General features: G+C 47.9%; 3 protein-coding genes across 3 annotated transcripts; 1 reads left to right on the top strand and 2 right to left on the bottom strand.

Annotated features, from left to right (window-relative positions):
- Positions 1-1,256: 1,256 nt before the first annotated feature.
- DFJ58DRAFT_819017 (glycoside hydrolase family 92 protein) lies at positions 1,257-4,800 on the top strand. The gene is made up of 16 exons (XM_041391894.1): positions 1,257-1,408; positions 1,468-1,823; positions 1,878-2,449; positions 2,505-2,597; positions 2,646-2,738; positions 2,793-2,826; positions 2,880-2,893; positions 2,950-3,080; positions 3,133-3,151; positions 3,205-3,313; positions 3,379-3,666; positions 3,726-3,748; positions 3,796-3,912; positions 3,965-4,059; positions 4,110-4,347; positions 4,400-4,800. The coding sequence occupies exons 1-16, from the start codon at positions 1,284-1,286 to the stop codon at positions 4,469-4,471; spliced, it is 2,379 nt and encodes a 792-aa protein (XP_041236896.1). The 5' UTR covers positions 1,257-1,283; the 3' UTR covers positions 4,472-4,800.
- DFJ58DRAFT_819015 (uncharacterized protein) lies at positions 4,747-6,744 on the bottom strand. Its single transcript, XM_041391893.1, has 5 exons — positions 6,092-6,744; positions 5,399-6,044; positions 5,229-5,344; positions 5,087-5,181; positions 4,747-5,032 (listed from the first exon to the last, which is right to left on the bottom strand). The coding sequence occupies exons 1-5, from the start codon at positions 6,700-6,702 to the stop codon at positions 4,854-4,856; spliced, it is 1,647 nt and encodes a 548-aa protein (XP_041236895.1). The 5' UTR covers positions 6,703-6,744; the 3' UTR covers positions 4,747-4,853.
- Positions 6,745-7,339: 595 nt separating this feature from the next.
- DFJ58DRAFT_847063 (uncharacterized protein) lies at positions 7,340-12,234 on the bottom strand (the record flags this gene model as incomplete). Its single annotated transcript, XM_041393395.1, has 8 exons — positions 7,340-7,824; positions 7,868-7,954; positions 8,001-8,160; positions 9,672-10,093; positions 10,146-10,376; positions 10,434-10,628; positions 10,707-10,957; positions 12,083-12,234. The coding sequence occupies 8 exons, from the start codon at positions 12,232-12,234 to the stop codon at positions 7,340-7,342; spliced, it is 1,983 nt and encodes a 660-aa protein (XP_041236894.1).
- Between the last annotated feature and the right edge of the window lie 1,403 nt (positions 12,235-13,637).

Raw genomic sequence — 13,637 nt, 5'->3', positions numbered from 1 at the left:
AGCTTCCGGTCCTCCATGAAATTGATTGTCGCTGATGTGGTAGGAAAGAATTCGAAATTCGGTAAAGTCTCGTTTGGAGAGATACATCCAGGGAGGTCATGTGGATACATTCTAGAATACGTAGTCTCGGAGCTCGAAGGCTATTAGTGATCAGTATTCAGATGACGCCTTGTCACGCCAAGAAACTCTATCGAAATGAGGACTGACCAGCGGAAGGACATTGCTTTTGAACCATGGCTTTCTTATCCGTCGGCTCCTTGCAGCCTTCATCTATAAGGTGGAAGCGTATCCGAACAAAGGCCTACAGGATGTGAAGACCGATGATAGCGTAAGTGCGCAACCCATATTTCGTACTGAATTGGCTACGCACTGGCGCGAGGGACAGACATTGTCAAGTGCAATCGATAGACCGACAGAACTAGTATGCATCGGAGGTTATGACATGTCGGGAACTTCACCCGCCACGGAGCTGTCGAACGCATGATGATACTTGAGAGTCATGTTTCCCATAAGACGGTATTTCGAGATTGCTATTGTACCCTGTGGCCCGTGGTGCGAGATATTTGCCCAGATGGTTCCAGGTACGTGAGGGCAGCACAAATATATCGCGGGACAATCGCACAGTTTAGACATCGTCGATGGCGTCTGACAAATCAAACAAATCACTCTGGATTCCCAGTAGTGACAACAAACGCAGCTGCACATTGGAATTTGAGAGCAAACATGGTGCGGCCAGACAGGGACTACTCAACTTCCAGCCACACCTTGCGGATCTCATGCATGGCCATTCTTGGCAAAAATCGTTCACTTGGGCGTCAGGCCTGTTGTAGAGGGAGAAGACCGTGACCAGTTTTTGTTGGTCTTCTCGGAGGGCACGGTGGGCCGCTCGGGTCCGCTGGGGTTATGTTTTTTTGCCAATTGAATGGCTGTGCAAATAGGTCCGTTGCTCTTTGGCAAATTTAGTATTTATCCGTTATAAGTTTAGAACTGCATCTGCCGTGAGGGAGGTTAGTTGATATTGTTAAAATACCAACGACTCAAAATATTTCACCTCCTTCCTGTGTCGGTCACTCTGGCCTCGATGGGAATGCGAGCTGTGTAGCGCAAGATCAGACTGCGGCTGGTCGGCCGGTCGGTACTAGCGGTGACTCGCGAGCTCTAGATTTCATGACCCACATCGGCAATTGTGAGCATTCGGCTGTCGCCGAGCTGGGAGTATGTACGGAGTACAAACTTAGTCCACCTGGGTCCTGTAACTCCTGTTCCCATTCTCGAATAATGAAATGACGAGTAGCTATAGCATTCGATCACTTCTTCTGCTCTGTGGCTTGATTTCACTTACAACTCAAAAAGATGTGCCAGACGCCTTCAGAATTCCGCCCAGTGAAGCAGTGGACAATGTTAATCCGTCAGCATTACCACTTGCACAATTATTATCCATCCGCATAACTCATGCTGTTTCAATAGGCTTATTGGCAATGGCGGGGACTCTCCAAATGGGTCTGGAGGTATGATTCCGTCAGCTTCGCCCCCATTTGCCATGACACGATGGGTTGCCCAAACATCCGAGAACTACGTATCTGTCACTCCATATAATTACACTGCGACATCGATCCATGGCTTTCAGGCAACCCACCAACCAGCCATCTGGATGGGTGAGAGCGGTCAAGTGGTAATATCTCCAGGCGCTGGCCAGGTGCAACCTAAATTCGATGAGCGAGGCATGAGTTTCACTCACGAGAACGAAGTTATCACTGCTAGTTATTACAGTGTGAACTTGAACGCTATTGAAGGGGGTCAAATTCTAGCCGAACAAAGTTCTAGTACGTCATCTGTTCTATATCTACAAATCTTCCAGTTTGCTGAGTTCTATTGAGCTTCTCGTGTCGGACACCTCCGTTTCACGTTCACCGATACGCGTCAACCTTACGTTCTTGTCGAGGCTACTCGGGCCAGCGTTCTTGGGTCTTCAGACCCCCATAATTTGACTTATCCTCACGGTTCCATATTCATTAATCCTGACACTCGCGAAATTTCTGGCAGCAATCCTGAACGCCAGGACTTCATTATTGCGCCTGTTTCGACACCTGCAAAACATTGGAGTGGATATTTCTGCGCGCGCTTCGACCAGCCTTTCGCGTCATGGGGCGTTTCCAAAAACAACACTCTTTTTGATGGTCAGACAAGCGGCAATGGCACACTGCTATCAGGATATGCGACATTCTCACCTGAAGTGGTGGAAGTCAATGTCAGGATCGGCGTTTCTTTCATTTCTGTTGAGCAAGCTAGAAAGAACTTGGACATGGAGATACCTGACGGGAATGTGCTAGAGGACACAGCGACAGCGACTCGATCAGCTTGGGCTGAGAAATTGGAGCTAATCAAGATCAAAGGCGCTTCCAAGGATCAACTGCAAACTTTTTACACCGCGTTTTTTCACACATTGCAGGCAGAGTATTTCTTTGTTCGCCGCAGAAGAACGAGATGCTCACATTTCCTTCTAGTATCCTTACGAGCAGAGCGAATATGGCCAGTACTACTCAGGATACGATGATGCTGTGCACCAGGGAGTGTCATATACTGGATACTCGAACTGGGTAAGCACAAAGCTCTGAGCATGATAGAGGTCTAATGTATTGCATAAGGACACATATCGCGCCGAATGGGCATGGCTTATTTTATTTGCGCCCGACAGGATACCAGGTATGGTACAGAGTATGTTACAGGACTACAAAGAGGTGGGTTATATTGCGACTTGTTCGATGGAAGATGTTTTCATCCACAGCACACAGGGTGGTCGACTCCCAATGTGGAAGAACATCATTGGTAGGTTTTAGTACTTATCTTATTCCTGAATCTCATCAATTTTTTGTCGTCAGAGACGAACATTATGGTGCCTCTTTTGCCGCTCTGTGCCGTTCCGCATGATTAGTGAACATGCCTCCGCAGGTCGCAACTCATGCGGATTCCCTCATTGCAGAAGCTGTCTTGAAAGGCATGTCCGGGTTCGATTTAGAGACCGCATGGGAGGCCGTGTATAGCGATGCAACAGTGCCTCCGGTCAATGATACAACTACCGCGTGGGTTTAGAAGTTCTCCTGTTATATGGGTAACTAAGCTGAATGTTTATAGATACTTTGATCGTCAGGAAGTAAGAATTTAATTTTTCAATCCCTGCAGCATCAGATCTTTTGATTGTCACAGAATGTCAATTATGAAGTTCGTGCCGGCTTGACTTCGGTCTATGAAGAGAAGGGCTGGGTTGCAGATGACATCCATTCCGAATCAGCGTCTCGAACCCTAGATTATTCTTGTGACGTTCTTGTTCTCTCTTTATATGGCCAACACTTACCACCTCGTTTTGTTTCATTCATTCAGATGACGATTTTGCTGTATCTGTGCTCGCAGGTCTCCTCAATAAAAGTGAAGAGGAACTGTTTTTCCGGCAGCGCTCGCTGCAAAATCCGTTTACCATTTTCAACTCACTCACTGGTTTTATGGAAGCGCGCAACGCAAGTGGTGCGTGGGCCGGTCCCGATAATGGGTGGACGGAAGGCGATAAATGGGCTTACACATTTGACGTGGTACACGATACACCGGGACTGATCGCTCACAAAGGCGGCAACGCGACGTTTGTAAAATTCTTGGACGAGCATTTTGACGGTGGTAAATTCTAGCTATGACCCGAACTGGTATTTCTTACTGATTTCTTCCGTCTGCTTCAGGTCACAATGATCATACCAATGAGGTCCGTTCCTGGTATATGGTGTCGAAACTGCTAACACATTCTTGCAGCCATCCCATCATATTCCCTACCTGTATTCCCTCGCTGGAGCTGCGTCAAAATCTCAATCACGTATTCGCCAGGTTGCAGATTTAAACTACAACGCTTCCGTCAATGGCCTCTCTGGGGTATGTCAAGCTGTAGAACGTTCAGCCAGTCCATTCGACTAATATAGTGCAGAATGAGGATTGCGGCCAGATGAGCGCGTGGTATTTATTCAGTGCATTGGGATTTTACCCTGTAAACCCTGTGTCGGGATCGTACGTGGTTGGGTCGTAAGTGCAGAGCGTCGTTCAGACTCCACCGCTAACCTTTGGACCTTCAGTCCATTTTTCGATGAAGTAGAGATCCAATTCCCATTATCCAACGCCACCAGCCTGAAAATCATTTCGGACGGTGCACCGTCGAAGCCATTCGTAAATTCGCTCATCATCAATGGCGTGGATATACCCAGCCCCATTATCTCGCACAACCAATTACTCGACGGAGGCAGATTTGAGTTCATAATGTCCAGCCGACCACAGGCCTGGGGGAGTAGCACTTTGTGCTCGAAGGACAATACGGTGGGTGACAAAAGTCCGTGCACCATCTTGTTTATTGACGCATTAACATCAGGATTTAACCAACGAACAAGACATATCGGCGCAATACTACATGGCACACGTTGAGGGCATCCATACGTCTTGATTGCACTTGAACAAGTTGAGCTGTCTGACAGCCACCAACGGCAAAAGGGGAAATCATTCCACTCGTGGGTCGTACCTCAGATCCCAGTGCGCGAGACTGTTGCAATAAAGTTGGCAATTCTTGAGTAATCGATAGAATCGATCGTATGTCCACTCATGGCTTAGAAATATCGTAGCATACCTATAAAATCCACCGGATATGTAACTCAAGAAAGCGTGCAGAACATTGTCCACATCCTAAGCACGTGTCAGCAAATGGACGGTCAAGATTGAGTATTTCAAATCTGAAGGAGATGGAATTCATTGATGTATATAATACTGCTACAGTCCAAAGAGGAGCTACATTACTCTGTGATAGTATGTGTATCGAGTAAGAATCAATATTAATTGCCTCTCCCAAACGAGAAACCGCGCTGCCCAGCTTGCTGGAAAAAGTGCGCAAATGGATGCTCTCCGCCGCTGCCGCCGCCACCGAACGGACTCGCGAATCCGGTGAATGGAGTGCCTCCTTGAGAGCTAGGATCATTTGGGTCATCCCCGTTGTCGAAGCGTTGACGTAGTTCTACACGATGAGATGAGCAAGATACGCAAATACGTTGGTTATACATGTTCTTGCCTGGATTAGTCAGCACCTCGTATGCCTCATTTACTTCTGCCATTTTCGTCTCTGAGCCTCCCTTGTCAGGATGTGCTGTCATAGCTGCTTTGCGGCTGGGAAAGTCATTGACAAGAGACCCGAGAGAGAACGCAAGTCTTACAAGGCTTTCTTGATAGTTTTCGCATCTGCGTCCCTAGAGACGCCGAGAACCTTGTAGTAATCTTTCTGCTTGGATTGCTTTAGTAGTCGTTGGGCTTTCTGTAAGCGCGCTAGCACCTGTTGAACGGCAATTCAGAGTTTTGAACATTTATAAACAGAGGGGCAACTTACGTCTCTGTCGCTGCGACCACTGCTCTCAAACGCCCGTTCAAAAGAGCGCACTGCGTCTTCCCACTCTTCACGAATCAGCATTGCCTCGCCCTTCACCACCCACGCGTCGACTTCCACATTGGTATCACCGCCCATATCATTCAGGGCTCGGAAGGTATCTTCAGTCATCGCAAGCAGAGCATCACACCAAGGTTCACCCTTCCTTGCGTTGTTCATCCTCAAATAAGCACGGCATGCTCCACGAAGGATAAGAGCGCGACGCGGACTTGAAGAAAGAACAGTAGGTAGTGGGAGCTTGGATGAAGGTGGTGACAGCATCTCTGGATCCCCATTCGCAAGCAGCGCATCCTCGAAAGTACGGGCAAAGCCATTGCCAGGAAAGTCTTTCACAGTGCCAACAACATGCTTTAAAACACCTTTCCAATCACTGGCCTCTAAAAGCTTCTCCAATTTCGCAAAACCCTTGTCGAGAGATTTCGCAAGTCTATGGGCTGGTAAACACGAAGATGAGTCGGGGTCCAGATGAAGACATTGTTTGAGAGGCGAAAGATGCGAGGACGATTGTGAAGGTGGAAGCAGGAAGTAAGAGAGGCGGAAGATTCGGATAAGAGACAGAGTGGTAGGGTGGGATAAATACGACAGTCGACTGAGTTCTTGTAAGTACGTGTATGCGTATGGATAACAAGAACTCACGTCAGGTCGAGCACGGCTCCTTGCACGTCGCCACTAGCTAAATTACAATCTGCTCTTGTCTGCCTGAGCTCAGAACTATGACTGGCCACCCTTAGGGCCTGCGTTGCAGCTTCTGAGCAAACAGTCCATAGCTGGGCACGTCTTGCTTTAACAGCCTTAGAGGCTGCTGCCTCGGCCTCCTTGATGTCACTTAGCATGTCGTTCGCAGCTTGATCACCAGTAACCTTCATGTTATACGTTGCAAGTAACTCCTTGGCACGAGCCCAGTCTCCTTCCTTGGTATGGATCTTCGCCATCATCATAATGGCACGATCGAATTCTCCGCCAGTCAATTCCATAACCTTGGTGAAGTCATCGAGCGCGCTCGCATGACGGCTTAACGAGAAGTAAGCTGTAGCTCGCTTGTAGAACAGTAAGTAATCTGCAGGGGAGAGTGAGATGGCGTCTGTGTATGTTTTCGCTGCATCGTTAAATTGTCCAGCGGAAAGCAGGGCGTCACCGCGGACTATGAGAGGATGGAGCCCTGGAGGAGTGAGCCCAGATGACGAGGTGTCTGATAAAACGGGTTTAGCGAGCAACAATAGTAGCCCAGCAAAACAATGCAGTCGCATAACGAGACGATGATTACTTGAGTCAGTGAAGGCTTGACTCTTGATTGAATTCTTCAACTTCGACCACGTCCGCTATCCCACGTACAGCCATCACGTGAACGTCACGTGCTGAGCGCGAGTAGGTTCTTTCAATTTTAAAATTCAATGTCATACATAGTAGCGATCGATACGCAACATCGCAAAGCAATTCCTTGAGACAACTTGAACATGACTCTGAGTGCCACTGCTACGTGTTGATCATGCGTGAGAAAACAAAGTCATGTGACTCATGTTGCAAGATTGCTGGTGTTACAAGTCTAGGAGTAGAGCTACAAGCCAAATTTATAGAGGAGAATGCCGACAACAAGCTCATGGCAAACACGTTCATGAGTAAGGCAGCAGCTTAGTAGTGTTGTTAGCAGAACTTGGGAGTTTGGCCAACTGGTCTGCAAAACTGGTTGTGCCTGGCCCACGGTAGAACTCACGCGAAAGGAGAACCTAACGTCTTCAGTTTTCTTGCTGCATGGGACATATCAATAATCAGTTAGGCCAGATGATTTATTCATGTAGAATTTGGCTCCCTTGTATTACTTTGATAATACAACCCTGTGACATGCGAGTTGGGGACAGGCGCCTGCACTGCTACAAATGGCTTCTATTACAATATAGATTCAATGTGAACGTCAAGGAGCTCTGGTGACAGTATGTGGCGTATATCTTGGTCAAGCCACCTCTCAAATACGATGGCATCTGTCAGGGGATGAGATACATGGTCTTTAGCTGTGGGGCCTTCATCTGAGCCAGAGTCAGGGTCGTCCAAGTAGAAGAAGCCGACAGGACAAAGGCAAGATCGTGCAACTCTCCAGTTACGTGTGTGCGATGGTGAGGCCTTAATGTGACGATCCGACATTAAGAAGTCATTCTTTTCCTTCCTGCACTGAATAGCATCCACTCTCAGCCATTCATCAAGCAGCCTGCCCTGGCGCAGCAGCTTGCCCTCTTGATAACGAAGACAGATCCAGGTCAGGACCCATATGAATGATTCAGCGTCGTGCTGATACATGTGCTTCACCTTGCCTTCAATGCCTTCCTTTGTGAGCAGGTCAAGGGCCATGAAAGGCACTGTCCCTGTACGCTCCTGGCCTGAGGGAGTGTTGCGAGTCATTGAGAACGCCAATATAGTGACCATTTAATGTCTTGTAGACCATGAGATTGCTAGGGCTAACATCGCGGTGATGGACATTTTCCCCCCAGAGGGCATAGTGACCTGGTGCTGCAGGTATCAGTGACCAATAAAAGGCGCAATGAGGGACACATACAGACGATGATGTGCCACCATGCGGCGAGGAACTCCTTGTCGCTCAGGTCCGTGATAGGGTCAAGCTCTCTGAATACGATAATGTACAGGACGCGCCTGCCTCGTTCAGCATCCTTAAGTCCTAACGCCCTCCTGATCTTCGCCGTGAATGTATCCTCAAACTTGTGGGACCAGACCATCTCTGGGACGTGATACTTCACCTTGCTGTCATATCCCGTATTCCGGACCTACGTCCGATGATGTTCCCACGCCTTCCGGATGCACATCCAGACCTCCATACCCTTATCCATGACTCCATACCCTTATCCATGCCTTCAGTCCTCCAGTCCACTATTGGTTTGGATCCGTACACCTTCGTACATCCATATATCCATACCTTCAGACCTCCACAGCTAAGCCTGCTTCATCCACCCTTAGTCCTATCAGATCCGAGCTCATTCCATCTCAGACTCTACCTTCCCTAGACTATTGGTCTATATCCATGATCCATATCCTAGTCTCGTCTTCGCCTAGATCTCTGGATCCGCTCATCCGATATCCAGACGCTTCATCCGATACCTCTAGACCTCCGGATCCAACCTATACTCATATCCGAAGCCCTAACCTTAAATCAGTGTCTATCTCCTTATGGTAATCCCCTTGACTCTGGACTTCGGTTATCTCTGTTTCTGTCTTGCTTATTGATCCTTGTACTCTGTTCATCTCCGAGTTCATTTACTTAAGTTCCATTCATACTTACCAATATGTTTCCACATGCTCGTACATAGCATTTGTGTTCAGCTTACTGATCCTCTCAGATCCCTTCCATGTACAACTCCTGTAAAGTTTCCTTAGTTCGAATATCATCTTAGACTTTGCTCTGTCTCATCTTAGACTTCACTCATTCTTGTCTTGGACTTCCATCCATCTGAGTTCTGCCTTTCCATCAAGGCCTAGGGATGGATTCCCTAGGCCGGAAATCCGGACCTTCGGATTTGTCCCCTATGTCTCTGTTCTGAAGTCTAGGGATTGATTCCCTAGACTGAAGTTTTGCCTTTCCAACACTTCCTGTCTTTCCGAGACTTCTGTCTAAACCCCATCTATCCGACTCTACCATAGTGTAGTCTACCTCTGTTTGTTTCTACTCCAGATCTTGTCTGTAGTAGCCTTTCCCCTCCTGTCCTAATCCTGTCCGCTCCTCTGGTCCTCATAAACCTTCAGACCTTCGGACATTGTAACCTTCGGACATCATAACCTTCGGACGATGCAACCTTCGGATGACGTACCCTTCGGACGTCTTAACCTTCAAACCTCCGGATGTCCTGTCCTTTGGACCACTCCTCCTATCCTATCATGCTTTGGACTCTGTCCCTTGCAGCTTATCCTCTATGTGTTTCTATCTAGGGAACTTACCTTGGGAAGTCTTACCTTTGGATCTAATACAGTGGATGAAACTCCTCTGGAAGTTTCTCGCACTCATCCGGATGTCCTCTAGCACTCTACTAGAGTAGCCAGCCTCCGGAAGTCCTTTGGACTTCGTCGGATTCCATCCGGACTTCATTCTGAAATTAAGGGCACGTACTCGGGTAAGGGGCACAGCGCATGAGCTGAGGTCAAGCCCTTCGGATCCGTCTACCCTTGAGCTACGGTCTTAACACTTGCCCTCCTCGTCCCTCTTCGCAATCTCATACACCTTTCGGAGTATTTCAACCTCGCTCTCACGCTCTTCTTCTGGCCAATAGAGCTTCACAACCAGCTTGTCGGTAGCATTATGAGGATTATGATGAGGAAGACTTGGCACCAGAGCTGACAGCTTCTTGCTTTTAACTGGAAATATGGTGGTCGCACATCTGCGCAGACTGAAGTGAGTGGTACACTTGTCAGACTTCAAATCGAATTCAAGGTCGACCTCTCCAATGTCCTCATCTGGGACCCGAACCTCACTCGAAGATCCATCCTTAGGCTCGAATACCGGATTGTGGCCCCATTCCCCGAATGGCATTCGCTGGATAGCAAGCAGCAAAACCATGAACCGTGGAAGGTCTTGCACAAAGTTGATGCCGGAGCATTGAATCGCGTCCTGCCAATCAAAATACAACATGTAAATCATGTCGTCTGGTACGAGCGATCAATTTCACAAGATATCTGCAGCACTTCATTGACTTACCATCCACCACATAGGTAATGACGTTCTCCCGCATGATATGGGCTGCAAACAACTCCGCAGCGTACAAACCATTCTGGACAATGGGATGAATGTCTTGTGGGTCTTTGGGCGGCTTGGGAGGTTCCTCCCCATTATTATTGACTTTAAGTTTCTTGCTGCTGTGACCGTCGAGTGCTTGACTAGAGCTGCACTTCTTCTTGTTCAGTGACCCAGACCGTTTTGAACGTCCACCTGCATCCCATATGTCAGCAAGAACCGTCAGTTGTGCACGTTAACAGGATGGCTTACGCACAGCTGATGTCTGGCACGAGCTCGTAGCAGCGCCGCTGCCAGGCAAAGGAGTCAAGCCCGTTGGCTCAGTGGTGTCGTTTGTTTTCCTATGATACTTCATATACTTCTTCGCTTCAGGGACATCGTAAGCCTTCGCTGCATAAGTCGCAGGTGGCTTTGAAAGACCGGTCCGAATCTTGTTGTGTTTGAATTCTACCGTCGATCAAATGTCCGTCCATTGGAATTGTTTGGCGGGCTTCTCCCACGCCTCCTCGTCCTTGTGGGCTTGACCTGCCTGCTTCTGCACCTTCTTAGCACCTGTGCGGGAGACGATGATGACATCAGGTCTGTGTGTGGACTTCTCTCCTTGGTGCTTTTGGGTTATGTTCTTTGGATCATTTTGATGAAACAGGATCTTGTGATTGTCGTGCGTCTTCAAACAAACCAATCCAGGCATGTTCAGTTTGCTCAATCGGTCAAGCGCAAGGTTCGAAGCCTGGATAAAAGGCTTGTACATCTGATCTTCTACTCTGCTCTTCAGACTACTTTACAGTGGCGTCAATCTATTGATCACCTTTCCACAAGACTTGAAGTTCTGACTTACATATCATCCAGATTGTCATATACCATATTCCCGGGTACAGATCCGAAGATCCGGATCTCAGATCCAATCCAGATCCGATGGACATATCCATCATCCGGTCCACAGATCCAATCTGATCCTTATTTCATGTCCTGTTCATATAACTCTAACTATCGTTCATCTCCTTTCGGCATTCCTGTACACCAGTATACCGGTTATCCTTTACTTCCATTATGCTTACTGATCCGCTACACTTACTGATCCGCTTTAGCTTATACTTCATTCCTGGTTATGATTTGTTATCCATCCGACTTACCGATATGCTGTACACATACTTTGCTTATACTTCGTACATAGCCTCGCACCCTTGCTTATTGATCATTCCGTTAGTTATCTGTAGTATATAAACCCTTGTACATGCGCTGTAGTAGATCAGTTCGAATATCATCTTAGATTGCACTCATTCTGTCTGGACTCTAAGTCCCTCCGTTATCCATCTGGACTCGAGTACGATACTCTTGTCAACTCCGAGACTTAGGATTGATTCCTATAGTCTGTTTATCCGCCTCTGTCTTCGGACAGTCCTCACCTGTTAGTTTCTAGTTCGGATCCGATCCGGATTAACTGTTACTATATACGTTTGATATCCGGAAGCCCTAATGGATCTGTTACGAGACTTATCCGTCTCCATAGACGCGATACTCTAACACTCTGAAATAAGGGGCAAGACTCGGGAAAGGGGCACAGCGCATGAGCTGAGGCTGAAGCCCTTCAGATCTGATACTACTTGAGTACAGTCTTAACACAGATTCCTCTTGATGGCCTTAGCATCTTTGCCCTTGTTGCAGATCGGCAGGACGGCTTTGAGGCAATCGGCGAGTAGCGTCAGCTTGTCAGGTGCCGGTTTTGAGCGGTCTAGCATGCAGCGGCAAAGCAGCTCCTGCAGCATTTCGTCGACAGGGCATTCCCTGTAGTTCTCGACGTCACACCCAATCCATGGACGAATGTCATTGACACTGGGTGAACAACAAGGTTGAATATGGATAAATAATAGTGGCCGCAACGAAAAGAAAATTCGACGTACTTGACACCTACAGTACTGATATGTTCGCTGACGGAGGCAGAGCCAACTGCAAGCGGGGTGGATTTGAGCTCGGACCCAGAATTCACTGGCACGCCGTGAGGAGGCTTCTTTGGCGCAGTGGCGCTAGCAGTACGACTAGTAGCGTTGGCCATGATGAAGAGTCTCGGTTACTAAGAAGGAAAAGTGAACTGAAATGACAAGAAACTGCAGACTCAGAAGCTCGCTTTTAAGCTAGAACAATACTATTGTTTATACATTTCAAGGCCACAATCGATGCTTGGAATGTCAATGGAGATAGTAGGTGAGCCACAAATGATCGAGCGCCGAACGCCGGGCCACAGTCACAGTTTGAAAGTCAATCATCATGATGATCAACTACCAATCATCAATTTTTTCGACGTTGCCCACAAGCGCCCACCTTTGTTCACCTTGATTCTTACTCCATCGAGCATAATCAAGACGTGGTTCTGTTGTCCGACGCGCAATACCAGTTGTGACATGGTCTAGACTTCTCCAGATTCCATCAGGACCACATCAGGTCATCACGCTGTAGAGACTCACGTTTCTCCAGGCTCATATGGGCCAAATTCACGCCTTTTCATGATGCACTCGATATCCTTGCAACGCACTTCTCATATGACTTCCGCGCAACATGCACTTTGGTGCGTACCAGCGCGTTCGAGTGCGTTCGAGTGCGTTACGGTGCACTTCGTCGCATTTCCTTAGGATCCGTCGCCTGTCTTCCGCATGTCCTGTCCTAGTCCTCCAAGGTCCATTGGTGCGTTTTCCCTTCTTCAGAACTCATACTCCGTCACGCAGGCACTAGTACTTATCATCATATCTCGTTATGGACCCTGTCTTACCTCACCATTTACTTTAGTACTTCCTATTCAGCTCTGAGCCGTGGGAACTCGCTTAGCATACCTACACGTCACCATGTTTGTTTTCCTGACACTTACTTCCGCTCCACTACCATCGAAGTGTATAGCTCAAGTTTCTATCAGAATACACTGGTTTCCTTCCTATTGGCGCTTTGACACCTTAAGTGTCTACTTCCACGTCTATCAAAGTCTTGATTCCCCCATTTATTGCCACCTCTACTCAAAGCACTCCATTGTGATCGCATGAAGTGCGCTTTTCCGCACTTTCCGCCTTATTAGCACGTTTAGGCGCCTTTAGCTAGCGCACTTCGCTTTTGGGTGCATTATTTGCCTCAGAGTCCCATTCAGGCTTCGAGACCGAACCGCTGGTTATAGATCCCCCTCACCTTTCACTAGAGGAATCTTTCTCAGTAGCAATCCCCTTGGGATGACTTTCCACTCGTATCCAGAGGAGCACTTGAGAGCCCACTTCCCACTCTTCCCCCTAGCACGCAGCTATCATTCCTCGCCCTCAATGCATCTGTCAGGCGTTGGCATCGCTCACCATTGCCCGCCATGATTCTTTTCTCCATTGAGCATAATCGCCATCTTCTTTTTCCCTTCAGTGCATAGAACCAACTGTGAACTAGGACAACAGAAGGAAATCTGAAGATCTTTAGCATCACTACTGGCAT

This window comes from Suillus subalutaceus (assembly GCF_016647625.1).
Source record: "Suillus subalutaceus strain FC151 chromosome Unknown DFJ58scaffold_200, whole genome shotgun sequence".
Lineage (NCBI taxonomy): Eukaryota > Fungi > Basidiomycota > Agaricomycetes > Boletales > Suillaceae > Suillus > Suillus subalutaceus.
Note: the sequence above shows the minus strand (reverse complement) of the source record. Positions and strands in the feature narration are given on the sequence as shown.

Coding starts and splice junctions, on each gene's coding strand:
- DFJ58DRAFT_819017 (XM_041391894.1), top strand. CDS start 1,284: ATGACGAGTAGCTATAGCATTCGATCACTTCTTCTGCTCTGTGGCTTG. Junction 1,409..1,467: donor GCAGTGGACAATGTTAATCC/GTCAGCATTACC, acceptor CTGTTTCAATAG/GCTTATTGGCAATGGCGGGG. Junction 2,450..2,504: donor CGTTTTTTCACACATTGCAG/GCAGAGTATTTC, acceptor ATTTCCTTCTAG/TATCCTTACGAGCAGAGCGA.
- DFJ58DRAFT_819015 (XM_041391893.1), bottom strand. CDS start 6,702: ATGCGACTGCATTGTTTTGCTGGGCTACTATTGTTGCTCGCTAAACCC. Junction 5,345..5,398: donor GTGGTCGCAGCGACAGAGAC/GTAAGTTGCCCC, acceptor GCCGTTCAACAG/GTGCTAGCGCGCTTACAGAA. Junction 5,033..5,086: donor CGAGGTGCTGACTAATCCAG/GCAAGAACATGT, acceptor CTCATCGTGTAG/AACTACGTCAACGCTTCGAC.